General features: G+C 44.8%; 2 protein-coding genes across 2 annotated transcripts in view; one reads left to right on the forward strand and one right to left on the reverse strand.

Moving 5' to 3' along the window:
* The first annotated feature begins 55 nt into the window (after nt 1–55).
* Nucleotides 56–13,916, forward strand: rab20 (RAB20, member RAS oncogene family). Its single transcript, XM_014164903.3, has 2 exons — nt 56–529; nt 9,158–13,916. The coding sequence occupies exons 1-2, from the start codon at nt 340–342 to the stop codon at nt 9,742–9,744; spliced, it is 777 nt and encodes a 258-aa protein (XP_014020378.1). The 5' UTR covers nt 56–339; the 3' UTR covers nt 9,745–13,916.
* The window catches only part of LOC106582131 (uncharacterized), a 110,699-nt gene continuing 97,735 nt past the window's right edge, over nt 11,460–24,423 (reverse strand). Inside the window, exons 26-47 of the mRNA XM_014164896.3 lie at nt 24,234–24,281; nt 23,020–23,094; nt 22,786–22,884; nt 22,348–22,569; nt 22,060–22,221; nt 21,778–21,948; nt 21,385–21,528; nt 21,127–21,252; nt 20,816–20,997; nt 20,613–20,676; nt 20,135–20,209; nt 19,820–19,927; nt 19,623–19,730; nt 19,340–19,537; nt 19,104–19,220; nt 18,801–18,962; nt 18,524–18,622; nt 18,246–18,392; nt 17,939–18,055; nt 13,983–14,174; nt 13,469–13,755; nt 11,460–13,343 (exon numbers count right to left, since the gene is read on the reverse strand). Coding sequence (XP_014020371.2) covers nt 13,089–13,343; nt 13,469–13,755; nt 13,983–14,174; nt 17,939–18,055; nt 18,246–18,392; nt 18,524–18,622; nt 18,801–18,962; nt 19,104–19,220; nt 19,340–19,537; nt 19,623–19,730; nt 19,820–19,927; nt 20,135–20,209; nt 20,613–20,676; nt 20,816–20,997; nt 21,127–21,252; nt 21,385–21,528; nt 21,778–21,948; nt 22,060–22,221; nt 22,348–22,569; nt 22,786–22,884; nt 23,020–23,094; nt 24,234–24,281 — 3,158 coding nt within the window. The 3' untranslated portion in view covers nt 11,460–13,088. The remainder of the gene's footprint in view (nt 13,344–13,468; nt 13,756–13,982; nt 14,175–17,938; nt 18,056–18,245; nt 18,393–18,523; nt 18,623–18,800; nt 18,963–19,103; nt 19,221–19,339; nt 19,538–19,622; nt 19,731–19,819; nt 19,928–20,134; nt 20,210–20,612; nt 20,677–20,815; nt 20,998–21,126; nt 21,253–21,384; nt 21,529–21,777; nt 21,949–22,059; nt 22,222–22,347; nt 22,570–22,785; nt 22,885–23,019; nt 23,095–24,233; nt 24,282–24,423) is intronic.

Here is a 24,423-nt window from a genome sequence, read left to right on the forward strand (position 1 = left end):
CCCAAGTGTTTAAATCAACTTCCGGTTTCATCACAACTTTGAAATTCACTTTCAACAAGTGGACGAGAGAGGGGAGATCAGTGTTCTTCCGATTAGTCGTGCTTGTTAGATCGAGATGGTGATTGTATTGATAATTGCTTGAGTAATAACGAAGACGCAGGACGATGTATGTGTGTTTTAATCTGTCGATGTTAAGTAGCTATGTTTTTTAATGAAAATCTGTACCTACATTGTCCTTTATCCGTAAACTAAACTAAAGGAAAGTAAAGTTAAGATAGTTTGGAGTGTGTCTCTGCTACACCGCTGAGGAAGGCTGCCAAGCGGCACGGGGCAAGAACCATGCCCGAGCTTTCCAAGATGAGGAAGCCCGACGTCAAGGTTGTCATTCTGGGTGACATGAACGTTGGGAAGACATCACTGCTCCACAGGTACATGGACAGGAATTTTAAAGATACCATGAGCACCGTCGGAGGGGCGTTTTTCCTCAAACAGTGGGGACCCTACAATATCTCAATTTGGGACACTGCTGGTAAGGTGTTCATTATTGACTGTTATGAGTAGGTCTCGTTTATAGTAGGTCTTACGTTATTTGCATCATTGTTTTAATATCCACAGCCTGTTTGGAGTAGGGCCCTACACGTGTAACAATCAGTGTAGCCTGAGTAACCTTTGTCACTTTACAATGGTCAGCTCTGTTGTTGATTTCCACTGTGTTTACCTGTGGAGAGTACGTGACTCCACCACCTGAGGGTTGCTTGGCTGGGACAGTCCCTTTCATGTGACTGTGGCCAGATCAGATTAGTGATCTGGCTTACCAGGTTAAATGGGCTACTGGACAAGAATTACAGATGTTGGACAAGTTGATTACTATTATGTTGGACTAGGTCATATTGTACATATTCAGTTAAATTGCCATTAAATCATGGTTAATCTGAAATTGGTCTATTCTAATTCTACAAAAACCCATATCAAATTCTTGTTGGCACTATATAAAATCACATGATTTTATATAGTGCTACACTAAAATGTTATGATGTTGCACATTTTCAAGGTTCAAGATGTTCAGGGACAATAACATCACATTATGTTTCTCTAGATTTATTCCATCCACCATATCCTTCCTAGCCCAATATTGGACTAAAGGAGCCTAACATTACGCCTTAGTCCAAGGACCTTACATGTTCTGTTTAACCTTTTTTTGTTTTTTTGAAAATGATTTCTCACTGATATGAAAGATAAGTTACTTATGCTTCCAAAACCATGCCGCAAGCGATGCGTGTTAATGTTCAGTCCGAGCGCCGCAACGCTTAACTCTTACCTCTTACGTGTAATGTAATCGAACTGAAAGTCATGATCCTTCCATATCTGGTGTTAGATATTGGGCTGGGGGCAATGCCCAACAGCCAGCACTGCTGATTGTTACATATACATTTTTTATTTAACTAGGCAAGTCAGTTAAGAACAAATTCTTATCTTCAATGACAGCCTAGGAACAGTGGGTTAACTGCCTTGTTCAGGGGCAGAACGACAGATTTTTAACTTGTCAGCTTGGGGATTCGATCTTGCAACCTTCCGGTTACTAGTCCAACGCTCTAACCACTAGGCTACCTGCCGCCCCATTTACATACACTTAGGTTGGAGTCATTAAAACTTGTTTTTCAACCACCACACAAATTTCTTGTTAACAAACTATAGTTTTGGCATGTCGGTTAGGACATCTACTTCGTGCACGAGACAAGTCATTTTTCCAACAATTATTTACAGACAGATTATTTCACTTATAATTCACTGTATCACAATTCCAGTGGGTCAGAAGTTTACATACACTAAGTTGACTGTGCCTTTAAACAGCTTGGAAAATTCCAGAAAATTATGTCATGGCTTTAGAAGCTTCTGATAGGCCAATTGACATTATTTGAGTCAATTGGAGGTGTACCTGTGGATGTATTGCAAGGCCTACCTTTAAACTCGGTGCCTATTTGCTTGACATCATGGGGAAATCAGCCCCAAAAATTGTAGGCCTCCACAAGTCTGGTTCATCCTTGGGAGATATTTCCAAATGCCTGAAGGTACCACGTTCATCTGTACAAACAATAGTACGCAAGTATAAACACCATGGGACCACGCAGCCGTCATACCGCTCAAGAGGGAGACGCGTTCTGTCTCCTAGAGATGAACGTACTTTGGTGTGAAAAGTGCAAATCAATCCCAGATCAACAGCAAAGGACCTTGTGAAGATGCTGGAGGAAACGGGAACAAAAGTCTCTATATCCACAATAAAATGAGTCCTATATCGACATAACCTGAAAGGCCGTTCAGCAAGGAAGCCAGTGCTCCAAAACCGCCATAAAAAAGCCCAACTACGGTTTGCAACTGCACATGAGGACAATGTGTTGCCCTTGACCAGCACAAAACATACGGTGGCATTCTGCGTTAGCATCGAATAGCCCCCATGATATGCAACTTTTCAGGGAAGTTAGGAACCAATATACACAGGCAGTTAGGAAAGCTAAGGCTAGCTTTTTCAAGCAGAAATTTGCATCCTGTAGCACAAACTCAAGGTTCTGGGACACTAAAGTCCATGGAGAATAAGAGCACCTCCTCCCAGCTGCCCACTGCACTGAGGCTAGGAAACACTGTCACCACCGATAAATCCACTATAATTGAGAATTTCAATAAGCATTTCTCTACGGCTGGCCATGCTTTCTACCTGGCTACCCCTACCCGCGTTCAAAAGCCCTCCACCCCCCCACAGCAACTCGTCAAAGCCTCCCTCATTTGTCCTTCACCCAAATCCAGATAGCTCTTTCAGAACATCAGCTGCAAAATCTGGACCCCTACAAATCAGCCGGGCTAGACAATCTGGACCCTCTCTTTCTAAAATTATCTGTCGAAATTGTTGCAACCCCTATTACTAGCCTGTTCAATCGTCTGAGATTCCCATAGATTGGAAAGCTGCCGCGGTCATCCCCCTCTTCAAAGGGGGAGACACACTAGACCCAAACTGCTACAGACCTATATCTATCCTACCCTGCCTTTCTAAGGTCTTCGAAAGCCAAGTTAACAAACAGATTACCGACCATTTCGAATCCCACCGTACCTTTTCCGCTATGCAATCTGGTTTCAGAGCTGGTCATGGGTGAACCTCAGCCACGCTCAAGGTCCTAAACGATATCATAACCGACATCGATAAGAGACATTACTTGGCCTTCTTCATCAACCTGGCCAAGGCTTTCGACTCTGTCAATCACCACATTCTTATTGGCAGACTCGACAGCCTTGGTTTCTCAAATTATTGCCTTGCCTGGTTCACCAACTACTTCTCAGAGTTCAGTGTGTCAAATTGGAGGGCCTGTTGTCCGGACCTCTGGCAGTCTCTATGGGGGTGCCATAGGGTTCAATTCTCGGGCCGACTCTCTTCTCTGTATACATCAATGATGTCGGTCTTGCTGCTGGTGATTCTCTGATCCACCTCCATGCAGACAACACCATTCTGTATACCTCTGGCCCTTCATTGGACACTGTGTTAACAACCCTCCAGACGAGCTTCAATGCCATACAACTCTCCTTCCATGACCTCCAACTGGTCTTAAATGCAAGTAGAACTAAATGCATGTTCTTCAACCGATCGCTGCCCGCACCTGCCCGCGTGTCCAGCATCACTACTCTGGACGGTTCTGACTTAGAATTTGTGGACAACTACAAATACCTAGGTGTCTGGTTAGACTGTAAACTCTCCTTCCAGACTCGTATTAAGCATCTCCAATCCAAAATTAAATCTAGAATCGGCTTCCTATTTCTTAACAAAGCATCCTTCACTCATGCTGCCTAACATACCCTCGTAAAACTGACCATCCTACAGATCCTTGACTTCGGCGATGTCATTTACAAAATAGCCTCCAACACTCTACTCAACAAATTGGATGCAGTCTAGCACAGTGCCATCCGTTTTGTCACCAAAGCCCCATATACTACCCACTACTGCGACCTGTACGCTCTCGTTGGCTGGCCCTCGCTTCATACTCGTCACCAAACCCACTGGCTCCAGGTCATCTACAAGTCTCTGCTAGGTAAAGCCCTGCCTTATCTCAGCTCACTGGTCACCATAGCAGCACCCACCCGTAGCACACGCTCCAGCAGGTATATCTCACTGGTCACCCCCAAAGCCAATTCTTCCTTTGGCCGCCTTTCCTTCCAGTTCTCTGCTGCCAATGACTGGAACGAACTGCCTTAGTCACTGAAGCTGGAAACTCATATCTCCCTCTCTAGCTTTAAGCACCAGCTGTCAGAGCAGCTCACAGATCACTGCACCTGTACATAGCCCTTCTGTAAGTAGCCCATCCAACTACCTCATCCCCATACTGTATTTATTTATTTGTCTTGCTCCTTTGCACCCCAGTGTCTCTACTTGCACATTCATCTGCTGCACATCTACAATTCCAGTGTTTAATTGCTATATTGTAATTACTTCGCCACCATGGCCTATTTATTGCCTTACCTCCCTGATCCTACCTCATTTGCACATACTGTATATAGACTTTTTCTAATGTATTATTGACTGTATGTTTGTTTATTCCATGTGTAACTCTGTTGTTGTATGTGTGAAACTGCTTTGCTTTAACTTGGCCAGGTCGCAGTTGCAAATGAGAACTTGTTCTCAACTAGCCTACCTGGTTAAATGAAGGTGAAATAAAATAAATAAAAAGATCGTACTTTTTGAAGAAATGTCCTCTGGTCTGATGAAACAAAAATAGAACTGTTTGGCCATAATGACCATCGTTTGGTGGAAAAAGGGGGAGGCTTGCAAGCCGAAGAAGACCATCCCAACCGTGAAGCACGGGGGTGGCAGCATCATGTTGTGGGGGTGCTTTGCTGCAGGAGGGACTGGTGCACTTCACAAAATAGATGGCATCATGAGGGTGAAAATTATGTGGATATATTGAAGCGACATCATTCAGGAAGTTAAACCTTGGTTGCAAATGGGTCTTCCAAATGGACAATGACCCCAAGCATACTTCCAAAGTTGTGGCAAAATGGCTTAAGGACAACCAAGTCAAGGTATTGGAGTGGCCATCACAAAGCCCAAACGTTTGTTTGACCCATGTTAAACAATTTATAGGCAATGCTACCAAATACTAATTGAGTGTATGTAAACCTCTGACCCACTGGGAATGTGATGAAAGAAAGAAAAGCTGAAATAAATCATTCTCTCTACTATTATTCTGACGTTTCACATTCTTAAAATAAAGTGGTGATCCTAACTGACCTAAGACAGAGGATTTTTACTAGGATTAAATGTCAGGAATTGTGAAAAACTGAGTTTAAATAAATTTGGCTAAGGTGTATGTTAACTTCCGTCTTCAACTGTATATGCAATATTGTATTGACCAGAGATTCAATTAATTAGGTTTTGGGTTATTAGACCTACTTTTCAGAAAGACACACAGGCCTAGGCCTAAACTCGACATTCAGTGTTTTTGAAATCCTGATTGGCACACTTGTGGGGCTAAAGCCCTCGCCTCATCAGAGGTTGTAACCTGGAAGTAATGATATGCATTGTTTTGGTCGTCTGTATCAAATGGGCACTTTCTGATACTCTATAATAACAGGTGAGATGAGAGATTGGGATATATCAGTGCTTTGAACTTGGGTAAACATTTATCAAAATCAACTTAAATCACAGCAGCTGAAAGAAAGGTGAATTGGTTATATGACACAAGGAATATTATGACTATTAGAAAAAGCAAAAATACACTGCTCAAAAAAAATAAAGGGAACACTTAAACAACACAATGTAACTCCAATTCAATTCAATCACACTTCTGTGAAATCAAACTGTCCACTTAGGAAGCAACACTGATTGACAATACATTTCACATGCTGTTGTGCAAATGGAATAGACAACAGGTGGAAATTATAGGCAATTAGCAAGACACCCCCAATAAAGGAGTGGTTCTGCAGGTGGTGACCACAGACCACTCCTATGCTTCCTGGCTGATGTTTTGGTCACTTTTGAATGCTGGCGGTGCTTTCACTCTAGTGGTAGCATGAGACGGAGTCTACAACCGACACAAGTGGCTCAGGTAGTGCAGCTCATCCAGGATGGCACATCAATGTGAGCTGTGGCAAGAAGGTTTGCTGTGTCTGTCAGCGTAGTGTCCAGAGCATGGAGGCGCTACCAGGAGACAGGCCAGTACATCAGGAGACGTGGAGGAGGCCGTAGGAGGGCAACAACCCAGCAGCAGGACCGCTACCTACGCCTTTATGCAAGGAGGAGCAGGGGGAACACTGCCAGAGCCCTGCAAAATGACCTCCAGCAGGCCACAAATGTGCATGTGTCTGCTCAAACGGTCAGAAACAGACTCCATGAGGGTGGTATGACGGCCCGACGTCCACAGGTGGAGGTTGTGCTTACAGCCCAACACCGTGCAGGACGTTTGGCATTTGCCAGAGAACACCAAGATTGGCAAATTCGCCACTGGCGCCCTGTGCTCTTCACAGATGAAAGCAGGTTCACACTGAGCACATGTGACAGACGTGACAGAGTCTGGAGACGCCATGGAGAACGTTCTGCTGCCTGCAACATCCTCCAGCATGACCGGTTTGGCGGTGGGTCAGTCATGGTGTGGGGTGGCATTTCTTTGGGGGGCCGCACAGCCCTCCATGTGCTCGCCAGAGGTAGCCTGACTGCCATTAGGTACCGAGATGAGATCCTCAGACCCCTTGTGAGACCATATGCTGGTGCGGTTGGCCCTGGGTTCCTCCTAATGCAAGACAATGCTAGACCTCATGTGGCTGGAGTGTGTCAGCAGTTCCTGCAAGAGGAAGGCATTGATGCTATGGACTGACCCGCCCGTTCCACAGACCTGAATCCAATTGAGCACATCTGGGACATCATGTCTCGCTCCATCCACCAACGCCACGTTGCACCACAGACTGTCCAGGAGTTGGCGGATGCTTTAGTCCAGGTCTGGGAGGAGATCCCTAAGGAGACCATCCGCCACCTCATCAGGAGCATGCCCAGGCGTTGTAGGGAGGTCATACAGGCATGTGGAGGCCACACACACTACTGAGCCTCATTTTGACTTGTTTTAAGGACATTACATCAAAGTTGGATCAGCCTGTAGTGTGGTTTTCCACTTTAATTTTGAGTGTGACTCCAAATCCAGACCTCCATGGGTTGATAAATTGGATTTCCATTGATTATTTTTGTGTGATTTTGTTGTCAGCACATTCAACTATGTAAAGAAAAAAGTATTTAATAAGATTATTTCATTCATTCAGATCTAGGATGTGTTATTTTAGTGTTCCCTTTATTTTTTTGAGCAGTGTATTTTGGTTGACTTACTGTAAGAAACTGATGACGGAATGCTAAAACGAGTGTGTGTTTGCTTTGCACACCATTGTCAAAAGCAGTATGGGGCTTAACTCCAGCCCAGTGACTTGTTGTTTTAGAAAGATAGAAAAACCCCTGAGTCACCAAAACACAATTTCCCGTCCCTGCTCCTTATCCCCATGACCTCTCAGCAGTATGCTGTTGCCTGCTATGTCCACATCACAGGTTTAAAATAGGAAGTATTATGATTGCACAATCAAGTCCAAAGTTCTTGGGGAAGGGGTTATGAGCCTTGTAAGTGAATGATTTACAGTATATAGTAGAGCTCAGACATTGTAATTTCACCGAAGTCCTCCAATCCCGGCCAGACATCATGCTATTCTGCAATCATGGAACCAGAGGTGTGTGCCCCCCCCCCCCCCCGTATCGTAATTGAATGCAAGGAATGAATATCAGAGAAGTCTATAGTATCAGAAACTAAGCAAATGAAAGGGGAACAGAACAGAAATGACCATTGTCAAACAGCCACAGTATTGGTTCCTTATTCTCTATGGGAGTTTCAACTGTGATTTATTTTACTGCTTACTTGAATTCTTATGACTATTGGGGAGGGTTAGCTTTTTAGTAAACAGTAGCCTACCTAGGCCTACTTCCAAACACATACTACTTACTTACACATTCAGTCTCACTTCAACCAATGGATGTTTCAGTGGTAGATGGATCAACTTCCTATGGAAGTTATAGAGCCAGTAGCCGCTGGCTGCCGTCGTCTTTCGCCCTTAAGTCACATGACATGAAGACTGCGTCGCGAGGAGGGGGTTTGGGGTGACAGCATATGCTTCAACCTCCCACCCATTTACTGGACCTAATATAACCCTGGAGTGTTGGGTCATATCTCTAACCAGTTCATGTCTTCCTGACTGGCCCTCCTCCCTACAGATGTATCATCTCCTGTTTATGACACTGCCACATCCTGGCTGTTTCTGGGCAGAATAGGACCCTAGCCCTGCTGCCCCACAACGACTATCTACCCTGTAGAGATTCTTCTCAGACAAAATCTTCCTCAAACTCTGTTGATCACAGGAAAATGGATGTGTCAGCATAAACTAGACTTCAGCTCAGCTCTCCTTATTTGGTGGGTTATGTATCAGGCAAGCTACTTCTGGATAGTCAGGCCTAAGGTTTGTAATTAGATATCTTACGACCTGTGAAACATTTCATTTGGACCTAGTTCAAAGGTTCCCGGGATTTCTGAACATATTTGGCCGACATTCTAAACACTGGGAACAAAGAGCTCTCTCACACACTCCACACTTGCACAAAGGCTCCCAGATGAGATTGCTGTACTGAAACACACTCGCGCGCACACACACACACACACACACTCTGAAGAGCTTTTGCATTATTCTACAACAATGGATGCTTCTGTTTTTCGGCTACTGGCTGTCTCGCTCTCTTTCTCTCGCAGTTTCTTTATATCTCCCTCTCTCTCCCTTTTGTAACATGTAGGCTATAAGGCTACCTGTAGTTTGGAAGCCCATTCTTTTTAAACCTTTTTGTCTGCGGTTGGTTTACCTTTTATAGCTCAGTTGGTAGAGCATGGCGCCTGCAACGCTAAGATGGTGGGATCAACCTTACGTAAAAAATGTATGCAAGTCCTTTTGGTTAAAAGCATCTGCTAAATGGAATTTATTATTATTACTTGGTGTTTGTTGGTCTATATAAGAACATCATGAATCTATGTCAACTATTATGTGAATGCATCTACTCTCCTGTGTGCTTATAACGTTTTCTGGTCATCCTTCCCTGTGTGTGTCCCAGGTCGGGAGCAGTTCCACGGGCTGGGCTCCATGTACTGCCGGGGCGCTGCTGCTGCCATTCTCACCTACGATGTGACCAACTGGCAGAGCCTGACTGAGCTGGAGGAGCGCTTCCTGTCCCTCACCGACACGGCCAATAATGACTGCATCTATGCCATCGTGGGCAACAAGGCTGACCTCACAGATCCCCAGGCCCAGCTGCTAGCCAACCAGGATGGCCTGACAGCGGACTGGGAGAGGACTGGGGAGCCCAGGGTGCCTTCTGCCTGTCCCACCCCTCCAGCCTCCCCCATCTCCCTGTCAGGGGTGTCAGTCAACAAGCAGGTGAGCCGAGAGGACGCAGAGGCGTTGTATGGGAGGATCCTTAGATACAAGGGTCTGGAAGAGACGAACAGCTTGCCTGCGGACAAGATGTGCTTCGAGACTAGTGCCAAGACAGGCTATAACGTGGATGCTCTGTTTGAGACGCTGTTCGACATGGTGCTGCCCTCCGTCCTCAAGAAGAGGACTGAGAGAGAGGGATCGCCCACCGTGGACCTGGAAGAGTGCAAAGGGACAGGAAACCGGGCTAGGGCCGCCTGCTGCTAGGGATTAGGGGGAGGTGGGGAGGGATGGATGGATACACTGTTTGGGGGTTTTAGACTGACCGTAAAGAGGGGAGTTCATGTCATCTCTGTATTGGTCTCCCAGGACATTCCGAGAATTTTCAGAGGTGACTGTTTGATATATACGCACACACATTCTGTCAATCAAGCTGTCAACCAAATTAATAATTAAAACAAGTAATTTAATTATTCTTTCAATGAGCTGGAAAGTACTATAGTGGAGAGCTGGAGTTCTTGGATTTTAAACATCTTCAAGAGGTTCTGTATGGACTTGAGTTTAGGCCAGAATTTCTGTATGTATAGAGCAGGTTAGCATTTTTGTAATTCAGCTTCTCGGCAGAGTGGTCACTAGCTGGCGCATCCACAAAGTCATAAAATCAGATTTTTAAACTTAACCACAATGCTAACCATAACCTTAAATTAAGAGCAAAAAGCTATTTTTTGTTTTCATGAATTTTTACAATATAGCCAATATTGGCTTTGCAGGTGGCCCATCTATTGGCTCTAGGGCGAGATGCATGACATGTCAACTTGCATATGGATATGGGAAATAGGCTACTGGTACACAGTTCACCTGTTTATAAATCAATCATTGACTTTTTGTTCATGTTTTGGAATGAGAATGTCACTAACTTTGTTTCCATCCTCAGTTTTTATGCGAGTAAAGTCATTCTGTATCAAAAACAAAATCACGACGACTGTGAGGGAAACAGGAAGTTTCGGTACAATTTTATAAATGCCAACAGATTTGTTCGTTCGACATGGTGGCATCTTTCTGTCGGTGAAATTAATTGCGCGAGAAATGGCGGTGGAAATGCCTTTATGCACAGATATTGTTACAATAACCAGCATATCGAAGTAAACTTGGAGTCACACGATGATATGGTGTGTGTGGTCCCCCAATAAGACTCGGGAAAACAGTTTATTAGGCTACAGATAAAATAAGTTATGATGAACTTCACAGGGTGGTGAAAGTGCAAGGTGATGAGCATGATGCTCCTTTTCAATAAATATCTAGGGTCTTATTCTGGTGACGTGATTATCGATGCTTGACTGCCGTTTGACCAATAAAAATATCCATAATCTCATCACGTAGACTAAGCCTACCCACACTGTATCTGCGAGCTGTTGGCTAGAGCACACATGCCAAGACCAGAGTAGGCACATTTGCTATTTTAACGCAACAGTTTTTATGAAAACTTAAGCGAAAGTATATTTTGTGTGCACTACGTCATCACGCACAGATCTTTTTTGTTGATCCGCAACACATCCGTTTAGTAGACGCACACCACTGGTGGGAAAGTGTGCAGATTTTCTTTTCGTGGATGTTAGAATATTCACATGAGAATTTGTCGCCAAATGGATGGAAACCTAGCTACATATTCCATTGTTCAACAGCAGTAATTGTTTGACTACCAGGGTGGCCACACTGAATTGTGTAAATGAATCCTATTTTAAAGATGTTTTAATGTTGGTTTAACAATCAGGTTTTACATTTGCTTAGGTGTGTTCTGTTGCATGTTTTTTTACGGATTCCTTTTTTCATGTAATTTGCACCAAATCTACACTACAATATGTGTAAGATACAACTTTGATATTTTCAAATATACGATAAAAGATTCTTCTCATTTAGAAATAAGGGGATATAGTTTGTTTGAGCTAAAGTGTGAATGTCAATGCATGTACCACCAGCAGAAGTATAACAAACAAAACATTTAATTTTTTGTTATGACTCAATTACAATAGAATTCAATGGATTCATAGCACATCAAACTCATGGCCAATTTTACAAAATATATTTTTAGTTCTGAGCAAAATAAAAATCAAGTTCATTCAGTGGATATAAATATACGTAGGAAAGTAAATCAGTGCATTTTGTGACCAAAACAATATATGAATGTAAGATTAGGGTAAGACCTGTAATATATATTGATACATACACTTGATATATTGCTAACAAACCGTTTGCACTGTAAGGCCTCTTGATGCATAAATGTTATGTTACGTGAGAAGAAGACTTGATGTAAAGCAGATTAATACTGAATGTTAAGAGCATTTCTTCTCACCAACCTCAACCAAACCTCATCATTTACAATTGGTAGAGGGTCAGTGTTAGTGTAGTGGCATTACTGTATACCTGAATAATAAAACGTAAGCGCACTTTAAAAAATCTAAATAACTGAAGCAGTGCACACACAATCTATTTTATCAATCACTAGATTCATTGATAACTGAAGCAGTGCGTACACAGGCATCTTTGGTTCTTTCAGCTGTATGTTCTTGGTATGGTCAGTTAAACATGTTTGGTACAGTGCATTCGGATAGTATACTTTTTCCACATTTTTTTACGGTACAGCCTTATTCTAAAATGGATGAAATTGTTTTTTCCCCCCATCAATCACACACAATACCCCATAATGACAAAGTGAAACAGGTTTTTAGTGTTTTTGTATTAAAACAAAAAACGGAAATATCACATTTACATTAGTATTCAGACCCTTTACTCAGTACAGCCTGGAGACACTACAAGCTTGGCACACCTGTAGTTGGGGAGTTTCTACAGACAATTCCTTTGACCTCATGGCTTGGTTTTTACTCTGACATGCACTGTAAACTGTGGGACCTTATATAGACAGGTGTGTGTGCCTTTCCAAATCATGTCCAATCCACAGAATTTACCACAGGTGGACTCCAATGAAGTTGTAGAAACAGGATGTCCAATGGAAACAGGATGCACCTGTGCTCAATTTAGAGACTCATTGCAAAGGGTCTGGATGTAAATACGGTATTTCTGTGTTGTTAAAAAAAAATAAAAAATGTTTTTTTTTTTTTTAAGTTTTTTGCTTTGTCATTATGGGGTATTGTGTGTAGACTGAGGAATTTGTTTTATTTAATACATTTTAGAATAAGGCTGTAACGTAACAATGTGGGAAAAGTGAAGGGGTCTGAATACTTTCTAAATGCACTGTATATAACATAGCTGAGGTATTAAGTTAGAGCACCATATCAAATAGGACAAACAATTTAAAAAATAACATGTATATTTCATATCGCTGTTGACTTCATGCCGGGGCTTCTTTTCCAATTATCACCACAGGACACTTGCTCTCCACTTGAAGCGTTCACACAGTCCTTCAGTCATCACAAGATGCTGATCTAAGGTCTGTTTTTTGTTCTCCCCTTTATGGCGAAGGTTAAGATTTAGGGAGGGTGAGCTGATCCTAGATCTGTGCCTAAGTGTAATGTCTACCTGAATTGCGTTTGGTGGGGGGGTACAGTCACAGGAAATTACATCACAGGGTCAAAGGGGACTAAGTGTGAGCCAGGTCACAGGTTCTTCATGCAGACCTGACAGCGGCTGATGCGTGAGAGGAGCTGGCCTGCTTTCAGGGTCTCGGAGGCAGGCTCTGCCTGGAAGGACTGTTCGATGGAGGTGAGCCAGAAGCTGTGTTTGTTGGCGAAGTAATGGCAGGTGCCCTTGGCCCCGTTACACTCGATGAAGGGAGTGGTGCGGAAGTCCTCCAGACAGGAACCAGGGGACGATAGAGACTGACCACCGCCCTCGTCACCTGCTGCTGTGTGCTGTGGGGAGACAGGGGAGGGGAAGAGATTGCTTTCATATGTCCTGTGTTTTCAGATCAATAAAGATGAAAAGGAGACTAGAATAGGCCACATTAGACTGTCAGAACAGAAAGCAAGAGACTCACCATAAGGAAGGAGTAGCCAATCCACAGGCTGCGCCAGCCCACAGGGCATTGTGGGATGGTGATGTCCTGGCTGTGCACGGCGACGGCGACGGATGGAGCCTCGCACACAGAGCAGCGGCTGATGTAGGGTTTGATCTCGCCCTCTTCCACGGGCATCATGGGAAGTGGTGCGGTGGTGGACAGCCAAAAGGACTTGTCATTGCGGCTGGCGTAGTAGCAGACATCTCCGGGGTTGCAGTACAGGAAGGGCATGGTGTTGAAACGAGGGAGGCAGGAGCCTGCCAGACCTGGGATCAATAGAAACATTGAATGAACCAATTAATCAATACATGTATTCATATAAAAGGATGACACAGTGCTACAGCCACTACAGGCAAACTTGAGAGAGCCTAATGGGTTCTATCTGCCAATGAAATATCAAATAAAATCTGAATAGATACAAGTATAATCTAATAATTGTGTGGTCATTTTTTAATTTCCTGTCTTTTAGGTTTTCTCATCTTCTCTGTCTCACCTAGGTCCTGGTTGTGGGCCTTCTCCTGGCCCTCGAAGTACAGTAGACTGTAGCCATCCCACAGCTTGGACATTCCCACGGGGCACATGGGGGTCTGCTCTGATTGGCTGTGCTTCACCAGCAGATATCCCACACTCACACTGCGTCCAGGCATGCCAGGCAACCCTGTAGTACCTGGGTTACCATGGTGTCCTAGGGGTCAGAGAGAGAGGTTCAAATGTGACTATTAAAACCTACCCAAACCAGAAACCGTGGATAGATGGCAGACTTCGCGTTAAACTGAAAGCGCCAACCACCGCATTTAACCATGGCAAGGCCTGGAAATATGTCAGAATACAAACAGTGTAGTTATTCCCTCCATAAGGCAATCAAACAGGCAAAATGTCAGTACAGAGACAAAGTGGAGTCGCAATTCAACGGCTCAGACACGAGACGTATGTGGCAGGGTCTACAGACAATCACAAACTACAAACGGAAAACCAGCCACGTAGTGGACACCGACATCTTGCTTCCGGATAAGCTAAACATCTTTTCACCCGCTTTGGGGATAACACAGTGCCACCGACGAGGCCAGCTACCAAGAACTGTGGGCTCTCCTTCTCCGTGGCCGACGTGAGTAAGACATTTAAGCGAGTTAACCCTTGCAAGGCTGCCGACCCAGACGACGTCCCTAGCCACGTCCTCAGAGCATGTGCAGACCAGCTGACTGGAGTGTTTACAGACATATTCAATCTCTTCCTATCCCAGTCTGCTGTCCACACTTGCTTCAAGATGTCCACCATTGTTCCTGTACCCAAGAAAGCAAAGGTAACTGAACTAAATGACTATCCGCCCGTAGCACTCACTTCTGTCATCATGAAGTGCTTTGAGAGACTAGTCAAGGACCATGTCACCTCTACCTTGCCTGACACCCTAGACCCAGTTCAATTTGCTTACCGCCACAATAGATCCACGGACGATGCAATCGCCATCGCACTGCTCACTGCCCTATCCCATCTGGACAAGAGGAATACCTATGTAAGAATGCTGTTCATTGACTATAGCTCAGCATTCAACACCATAGTACCATCCAAGCTCATCATTAAGCTCGAGGCCCTGGGTCTGAACCCTGCCCTGTGCAACTGTGTCCTGGGCTTCCTGACGGGCCGGCTCCAGGTGGTGAAGGTAGGAAACAACACCTCCACTAGGCTGATCCTCAACACAGGGTCCCCACAAGGGTGTGTGCTCAGCCCCCTCCTATACTCCCTGGTCACCCATGACCGTGTGGCCACGCATGCCTCCAACTCAATCATCAAGTTTGCAGACGACACAACAGTAGTAGGCCTGATTACCAACAATGACGAGACAGCCTACAGGGAGGAGGTGAGGGCTCTGGGAGTGTGGTGCCAGAAAAATAACCTCTCACTCAACCTCTTCAAAACAAAGGAGCTGATTGTGGACTTCAGGAAAGAGCAGGGGGTGCACACCCCTATCCACATTGACGGGACCACAGTGAAGAAGGTGGAAAGCTTCAAGTTCCTCGGCATACATATCACTGACAAACTAAAATGGTCCATCCACACAGACAGTGTGGTGAAGTAGGCGCTATTGCGCCTTCTTCAGGAGGCTGAAGAAATTTGTCTCGGCACCTAACACACCTCACAAACTTTTATAGATACACAATTGAGAGCATCCTGTCGGGCTGTATTACCGCCTGGTATTGCAACTACCCCACCCGCAACCGCAGGGCTCTCCAGAGGGTGGTGCTGTCTGCCCAACGCATCACCGGGGGCAAACTACCCTCCAGGACACCTACAACACCCGTTGTCACAGGAAGACCAAAAAGATAATTAAGGACAACAACCACCCGAGCCACTGCCTGTTCACCCCGCTATCATCCAGAAGGAAAGGTCAGTACAGGTGCATCAAAGCTGGGATTGAGAGACTGAAAAACAGCTTCTATCTCAAGGCCATCAGACTGTTAAACAACCATCACTAGCACATTAGAGGCTGCTGCCCTATACATGGACTTGAAATCACTGGCCACTTTAATAATGGAACACTAGTCACTTTAATAATGTTTACATATTTTGCATTACTCATCTCATACGTATATACTGAATTCTATTCTATTCTACTGTATTTTAGTCTATGCCACTCTGACATTGCTCATCCAAATATTTATATAGTCTTAATTCCATTCCTTTACTTTAGATTGTGTGTATTGTTAGATATTACTGAACTGTTGGAGCTAGAAACACAAGCATTTCGCTACACCCGCAATAACATCTACTAAACGTGTATGTGACCAATAACATTTGATATGAAATGCCTCTGTGTATAAGAGAGAAATTGTGTGCAATTTATTCATATGTTTCTTTAGAATTTTTGTGTGGTTAAAATGAATTGAACATAACATGAAATAACACTTTCAGACAGTAGGGAACCTTGAGGGCCTTCTATGTATATATTGTTATTTTCATCTTTACAATCATTTTAATGATCTTCTGATTTCATCTCTTCTGTTTGTGTTGGAAAGAGAAGTGTTAGGTTAATACTGAAGATAAAAAAATATCCAGGATTTTTCTTTGGTGGTCTCTGTGTAGAAAAATCGAGCTGGCTCAACCAGCCATTGGCCTTCAGAAGCTGGAATGAAGTCCTCTGCCACTCAACTGTATTAGAGCAGAATTTTGGAGTGACAGTGGAATTAACCAATCACATTTTGACTTGCAATAGGTAGCACAGAAAAATTAAAAAAAAGTGGGCGCAAAAGCAAATAATCAGTGGTGCAAGCTGTAGTTTTCCCATAATGCAAGTAACATTACCTAGATTGTGTTGTGGTAATGTGACAATGGCCACAGCGGCTGCAGCAGCTGTTCTCAACTTTAAGGTGGATGATGTTGCTCAGTTATTATCATCACCTTTTTCAAGATTATCTTTCAAACTTCGTTTACGAATGATCATAATCTGTGGGGGGCACTGTTTTTTATTGCAGCTTGCTTGCTGTTAGCTACAGTGTCTCTTGAAAAAGAATGACTGTGAAATAATGACATTGTTGCATTTAAACTCTAGATCACCGGTTAGTGGGATGACCGTGATAAAATATATTTGCAATGGGAAGTAATAGCTGGTTTGTTCATTTCATTCTGGAAATGAAATGGTTGTGCTTTTGTAAGGTTATGATTTTATGCCTACTGGAGTGAATAATGGGCTGCTTATTCTTTAACAATATTTGATGCTGTGTGTGACTGCTGTCGCCTGTCTATGTGTTTAACCAAGTGCACAAGTATAACGGTCGCTGGTCTTTCAGCACCACAAGCCTGTCACCTTTGATGTGACACTGCTGTTGTCGCTATTGGTGATAGTGGTGTTAGGCTACCTGGCTGGTTGCATTATTTTATACTGTGTGTCACATGTTGCGTCTGTGCCGGTTCTGTCTCTGTGTGTGCAGCAGCCCGAAGTGCAGCCAGGCCTGTTTGATTCATTCATAATGCCATCAAAAAGCATTGTTCCTCCTTCACTAGAACTAGAATGGTCAGACTACAGAAGATAATGTCAGGCACATTAAGTGAAGCTATGTTTCTGTTATATTCTAGATTTTTGATACAATGTATTGGAAGATTTTTGGTCCCTCTGAAGGCCTAAATCCTATAGTCACGGTTCGCCACTGCTTTCAGGTAAAACAAGAGAACCATGAGAACTGTCAATGGAATACAGGTTTTAATTCATTTCAGATCAGCCACATAAAAAAATCCTGGCCCCTTCAGCACTAAACTAATTACATAACTAATAATCCCTACAGGCCATGGGTAATTTCTCTCATAAAACACCTGCGGCTCATTCAGACAAATAACACTCTGACCCAAACCCTCTGGTGGAAACTAGCTCCCTGCCTCACTCCCATTCTTAATCCCTTAATCCAGGCCTGATTGCTGTAATCCTTATATTCCCTGGCATGGCTGCCTTACTGTACCTACCTTCCATGCCCTGAAGACCAAGGTGACCCCTCCCTCCGTCCTTCCCACGGTACCCGGGGGTACCCGGTCTGCCACCCACCCCTGGCATCCCCTTCTGCCCCTGGGGGCCCAGGTAGCCTAAATGGGAAGGGGGGGGGGGTTTAAAGAAGGGGTAAGGAAGAAGCAAAAAGAAGGGGAATGGTCATTCAGTGAAGACAGTCAGCCAATCCTATAGAAGCACTTGTATAAAGAACAACATTTGACATAGAGAAGTATATAACAATATTGTTACACAATATAAGGTAGTTGTGCTGCTGGATCCTCCTACCTGGAGCTCCAGGGGGTCCTTTCGGGCCAGTCTCCCCTCGTACCCCCTCTGGTCCTCGGATGCCCTGAGGCCCTGGAGCACCCCTTTCTCCTGACACCCTGGGGGGGACTGGGGCTGGGCCCTGGTTACCTGGGTCTCCCAGGTAACCTGCAGGACCAAACCAGGTCACACACATTTTGTACGTGTTAAACAGGCAACTTTAATAATAGTGTAGGTGATTTTCAGGTGAATTATAGTGAGGTGCAGATTGATATCAAACCAAGGGAGATGATGTCTACCTATGGGTCCAGTATTTCCTTTTGGGCCGGAAGGACCTCGGTCTCCTTGGAAACCAAACCTACCAGGAATTCCCATCATCCCTTGCTCTCCCTTCACACCTTTGGGACAAAAACCATGGCTGTTACTAATTTTACTGTTTCAGTACAAAGTAACCAGCTCAATAATTCCTCCTTGTCAAATGTCAAACAGACAGCCATCTACGATGAATAATAAAACATAATTCTGGATTGTATTTCGGAATTCCCACTTGGGCTACTATAATTCTATGATCTGTACCTTTCTTCCCAGACACTCCGCTCTGTCCTTTGTAGCCTGATGGTCCCTGATCCCCCTGCTTTCCTTTCAGACCAGAGAATCCGGGGAAGCCATAGTGGCCAGCTAAACCCTTCTCTCCGTATGGAGAGGGCTCACCAGGATATCCACGGGGCCCAGGGAAACCTATGAAACAGAACAATCATTATTAGCACACCAAATACACACACCAACCGAACACATCCCACACACCATGCACACCACATCCCAGAGGATAAATACTTAGTTAATCTACTGTAAATCCACGCATTCCCCACTCTACTATACCTGGCAGCCCTTTGGGTCCAGGGAAGCCAGGGTCTCCTGATGGTCCAGGTTTGTCTGAGGTGCCCTGTGGTCCTTGGGGGCCCTGAAACCCTGGAGCTCCCACCTGGCCCTGGTCACCTGAGTACAAGGGACAAAAAAAAGAAGAAGGGGGAGATACTTAGATACTTTGAAACACTAAATGTCCTTCAAACATTGTAACAAAAAGATGCAATGAGTCTTTTGGAGCAATGACTAACCTGGTTGTCCTTGAATGCCCTTCAAACCCAGCGATCCTGGGGTCCCGACCTCTGAGTTGGGTATACCTGTCTCACCCCTCGTTCCCTTAGCACCAGGAACACCTGGGGTTCCCAAGTTATCCTGACCTGGAAGTCCAGGGATGCCCTTCTCACCCTTCAGTCCATCCAGTCCCAATATACCATTCAGTCCAGGAAAACCTACAGAAAGGAGCAGATCAAACACAATGATAAGGCAAAGGTGTTGTGTGTGCGCACCCGTGCTTGTGTGTGTGTGTGTGTGTACCTCTCTGTCCTGGGAAGCCTGGTCGTCCATTTTCGCCTGATTCTCCGGGGATCCCAGGCCATCCCTTCGTACCCTGGTTGCCTTGAAACCCTCCTTGACCATCAGATCCTGGAGACAGCAACCACAGTCAGACACAGGCAATGAATGACACTCATTTATAAAATGTGAGCAACATGGTAGGAAGTCAAGTCTCTTACCTATAGGTCCTCCTGTGCCAGGCTCTCCCGGCGCCCCTTTCATGCCGTCAATACCATGGAAACCACCACCGCCCCTGTCTCCCGGATTCCCAATGAAGCCCTTCTGACCTGTAGGGAGAGACAGAGGGTATCAGGAACACTGCTACCATGTTAACGCATCTCAGACAGCATCTTAGTAAAACTAGACTCCTTTTCTTCATCTGTACTGTTATCAATATGGTGGAGGCCTACCACTACCAGGTGCACTGTGTTTTCTCTCACCAGTCCACAGTTCCTAATGCAAATGAAGGAAGCAAGCCTCAATGAGTGACTCACCTGGAACCCCTGGGAAACCATCCTCCCCCCTCAGTCCTGTGGATCCGGGCATGTCGATTATGGGACCCCCCTCACCTGGAGAAGAAAACAATGAGGCGTATTTCAGCCAGTGCCTTTCACTACTCACTCTTCTATTTAAATGTTAAATTGTCCTGGGACTTTTGCTTCGAATCCAAGTGCTTAACAAAGACAAGCTTAAACTGAGTTGAAACAGCTGGAAAATGAAGTTTGGATGACTACTGGCGTCTACGGCAGTGGAGGCTGCTGATGGGAGGACGGCTCATAATAATGGTTGGAACGGAGCGAATGGAATGTCAACAGACACGTGGAAACCATGTGTTTGATACCATTTCACTTATTTTCCGCTACAGTAATTACCACTAGCCGTCCTCCCCAATTAAGGTGCCACCAACCTCCTGTGGTCTACGGTACTGTACTTATCCATCTGTGAGATTTGGGACAGACAGGGGTGTCATACCTTTGACACCCTTCACTCCTGGATCTCCTGAAGATCCGTAGGCACCGGGGGTACCTTTCTCCCCCTAAGAAACAAATACAAGAAACACCACATTAGATCGGACAGAGATGTGTCTAACCTGTTTGTAGAACATGTTTAGCATGAACAATAAAGGGGGCTGGCTGCAGCAGAGAAACAATGGGAACCAGACTACATGGTCTCACCCTGTGACCAGACATCCCAGGAAAGCCGCCGATTCCGTTAGATCCAGTCGGACCTGGCATTCCTTTTGGCCCTGGAAGTCCCTGCGCCCCTGGGTTGCCTGGGAAACCCTTCTTATCGCTGGGGTCTCCGGGAACGCCGTGGTAGCCCTCCATACCCGGAACTCCGGGAAAACCTTTAGGACCTGTAGAAGAGAAGTGGGGACGGTGAAGAAGGAATGAGAATGAGAGGAGTGAAATTAAAAGGAGAGAAGGATGAGAGTATGTGAATAAAGAAGAGCGGGAGGGTAGGGAGGGTATGAAGCCTGAATCACCTCTGGGTCCAGTAAATCCGATTTGTCCTGGGGTTCCATCTTCTCCCTTGGTCCCCTTCATGTCATTGATGATCTGACGAGGGATGTGGGGCTTCTCGCCTGGCAGGCCACTCAGACCACGTTCACCTAGGAGACAGCGGGTTTAAGTGTGAGTGTCCAATCAGATAGAAGGATCTGATAAAGAGTAAGAGAGAGACAGGGAAAGAGAGTGGTAGAGCACAGAAAGACACACCATTCTAATTGACAGTTCAGTCTCACCCTTTGAACCATAGTCGCCCATGATTCCTTTCTGTCCAAATCCACCGGGAATGCCATCCTCTCCCTTCTGTCCAGAGAAGCCCTCCTGGCCTGTCTCACCGGGCATACCTCCAAACCCTGACATGCCACGAGAACCTTTGATACCTGGAACAGGAAGTGACATCACAGGTCAGGAGGAACGTCCTTACAGCAACATGTGGGTATTATATATTTCAGCATTACTCACTGCAAAACTCCAGTGTGACATTATATCCTCATATCAACTCTTCATCAGGAAATGACATGTGGAATGTGATCAGAGTATGACCATACTGTATATGACCACGAACTCTATAATTAGAACATTGAACAGAACATGACTCCACTGAGTATAGTATGTGTATAGTAAGTAACCTTTGAACCCTGGCAGGCCAGAGTGTCCTATAGGTCCTGGCTCTCCAGGGTCACCCAGGTGTCCGGTGTTTCCCTCAGCACCCAGACCTCCAAACTCTCCTGGTGTCCCCTTCAGTCCTATTGGCCCCGGGGCGCCAGGGTCCCCCTGATCACCCCTGCCTCCGCTCAAACCTGGAAGATACAAATACACAGTGTATTAGCTGTGAGTCAAAGAGTTTCTTCCTCTTCAAAGCAAATTAAAAAAAAGTTCAAAAAGAGAAGTTAGTCAGTTGTGTGTCTGACCTGGTTGTCCGATGCTTCCTGTTGGTCCATGGACTCCAGCCTGTCCAGGTACACCTTTCCAGCCGTACTTCCCAGCAGCTCCCGGTCTTCCTTGCTCCCCCTGTAGACCTGAAGAACCCACGTGGCCCTTGAACCCAATCATCCCAGGCATGCCACCCATCCCTGAGAGAGACGGGCAGAGAGAGAAGCCATTACAATAGCTATACATTACCACTCTTGAAAAGGTGGAGACATTGTAGTTTATTGAATGTCAACTTCAGTACACTGGTACGTTATGGTAGTACCCACCTGGGTAGCCCTCGTTTCCAGGTTCTCCGACAAAACCTTTAGGTCCCTGCTCTCCAGGAAGACCCACTTCTCCAGGTTGTCCGGTCGACGCTCCCCAGATCTCCCCGTGTGGTCCCTTTTCCCCGGACTCCCCGTCCCGACCCTGTTGGCCTGGCAGCCCTTGATCTCCAGGTTTACCCTTGACGCCGGGCTGACCCAAGTCTCCACGGGGGCCAGTGAAACCTGAGAGAGGACCAGACCATCAGAACTATCACCATCAGCTGGTAGGAGGTTAGAACCTGGACTAAGATGTAATAAGTATTAAAGCACTATAGTACACTATAGTAGTGTATCCATTACAAGTGGGAGTAAATGTACCTGTGTAGAGGGATTGGATGTTATGTGTCTGTAACTAGAGCAAAAAGACTGCTATTACAACTAAAGCAGCAACAATATTACCTGGCTGTCCTTGAGACCCTCCTATGCCTTGCTCTCCTATCTCTCCTTTGGCCCCCTCATCTCCAAGTGGACCTGTGAATCCATTTTGACCTGGGATGCCTGAAGCACAGACAAAAGGACATACAGGACGTTAATCATAAATGTGGATCTTGACAGGAAAAGACCATGCAGGGCATATGACACATTTTCTGTTTTGCATTCTAAAGCTCAAACTGAACTTAAAGGATAAGTTACCTGGGAAACCCACTAACCCTTGGGGTCCTGGTGGTCCTGGCATACCGGGTGGTCCGGGTACGGCATCACAATCGCCTGAGTAAAAATAACACACAATGGACATATTTAGATTGTATCAATAATTACTATGAGAACGGTCCTCCTTTTATAACTGCTGTTTCACTACTGTTTAATGAAGCTCTACTCCACATCTAATACTGTACATATCTGTGGAAACTTCTGTGCTTTTGCCTGCTTGTTGCCTTGGTTCGACAATACTGTTGCCCAGTGTGGATTGGGGATCAGAGCATAGCGAAAATAAAATAATTTATACATATTAGCCAACTAATCAAAGACAAGACTATGACGGGAGAAACCAGTTACAAAAAAGTAGTGCACTTAACTCTTACTCTATACACAGTGAGCACGGTTACATGCAAACAATAATATGATTATTGTGAATAGTCAGATTAATATTTTGATTTAAACAGTTCATACTTTGAAGAATGATTTCCTTAATAATCCTGTTTACATGGACACATCTGAAATCAGGCTACCTGATGGGACTTCAAATCAGGCTACCTGATGGGACTTCAAATCAGGCTACCTGATGGGACTTCAAATCAGGCTACCTGATGGGACTTCAAATCAGGCTACCTGATGGGACTTCAAATCAGGCTACCTGATGGGACTTCAAATCAGGCTACCCGATGGGACTTTGATATATGCAGAAAATCACCAATCAAAATAAACGTTCTACCACTGCGACCATGTTATTTTTGTGAAGCATATTTGATTCTGAGTTGGGACACATACAGTTTGTATGTGAAGACTATTTCTAAGATGAATACTTTCTGAACTCACTTCACTCGCGCAAAAGAAGGAAGCTCACACTGCTCGTGCTAGCACATGCACAGATCATATATACCGTTGTTACTTTGATTAAGGCGTTTACATGTCCTAATAATTTGAACGATTGCCTAGAAAACCAGGTGTTTTTAATTGTCGTATCCTTATATCGATTATGACCTTACGCTGATTAAGATAAGCCGAGTAAAGTGTTTACATGACTAATGCCATACTTGGCTTACTGCCATAATCAGTTTAATATCGAATGATTTGTGTGCATGTTAACATACTCACTGACTGTAAAAAAAAACAAGACAAAAAGGCTACGGAAGCAAAGCACCAGTAGAAAAAGGTTAATGTAATGAAAATGCTGTTACTCCAGCTACCTTTGTCATTCAGTCGTCCATCTCCTCCCGGACTACAGTCAGACACTCCTTTCAATGGCAATAAGAGCGATTGGAACGAGAGAGGGAGAAAGAAAAAGAGATATTCAACATAAGGGTTAGAAAAGCTCAAGCATGATCTCATACAAGCACTGTTGGGGCTGGTTTGAGTGATGCAGACAGACTGCATCAG

The sequence above is a fragment of the Salmo salar genome, chromosome 21 (assembly GCF_965601325.2).
Source record: "Salmo salar chromosome 21, fSalSal1, whole genome shotgun sequence".
Classification (NCBI taxonomy): domain Eukaryota; kingdom Metazoa; phylum Chordata; class Actinopteri; order Salmoniformes; family Salmonidae; genus Salmo; species Salmo salar.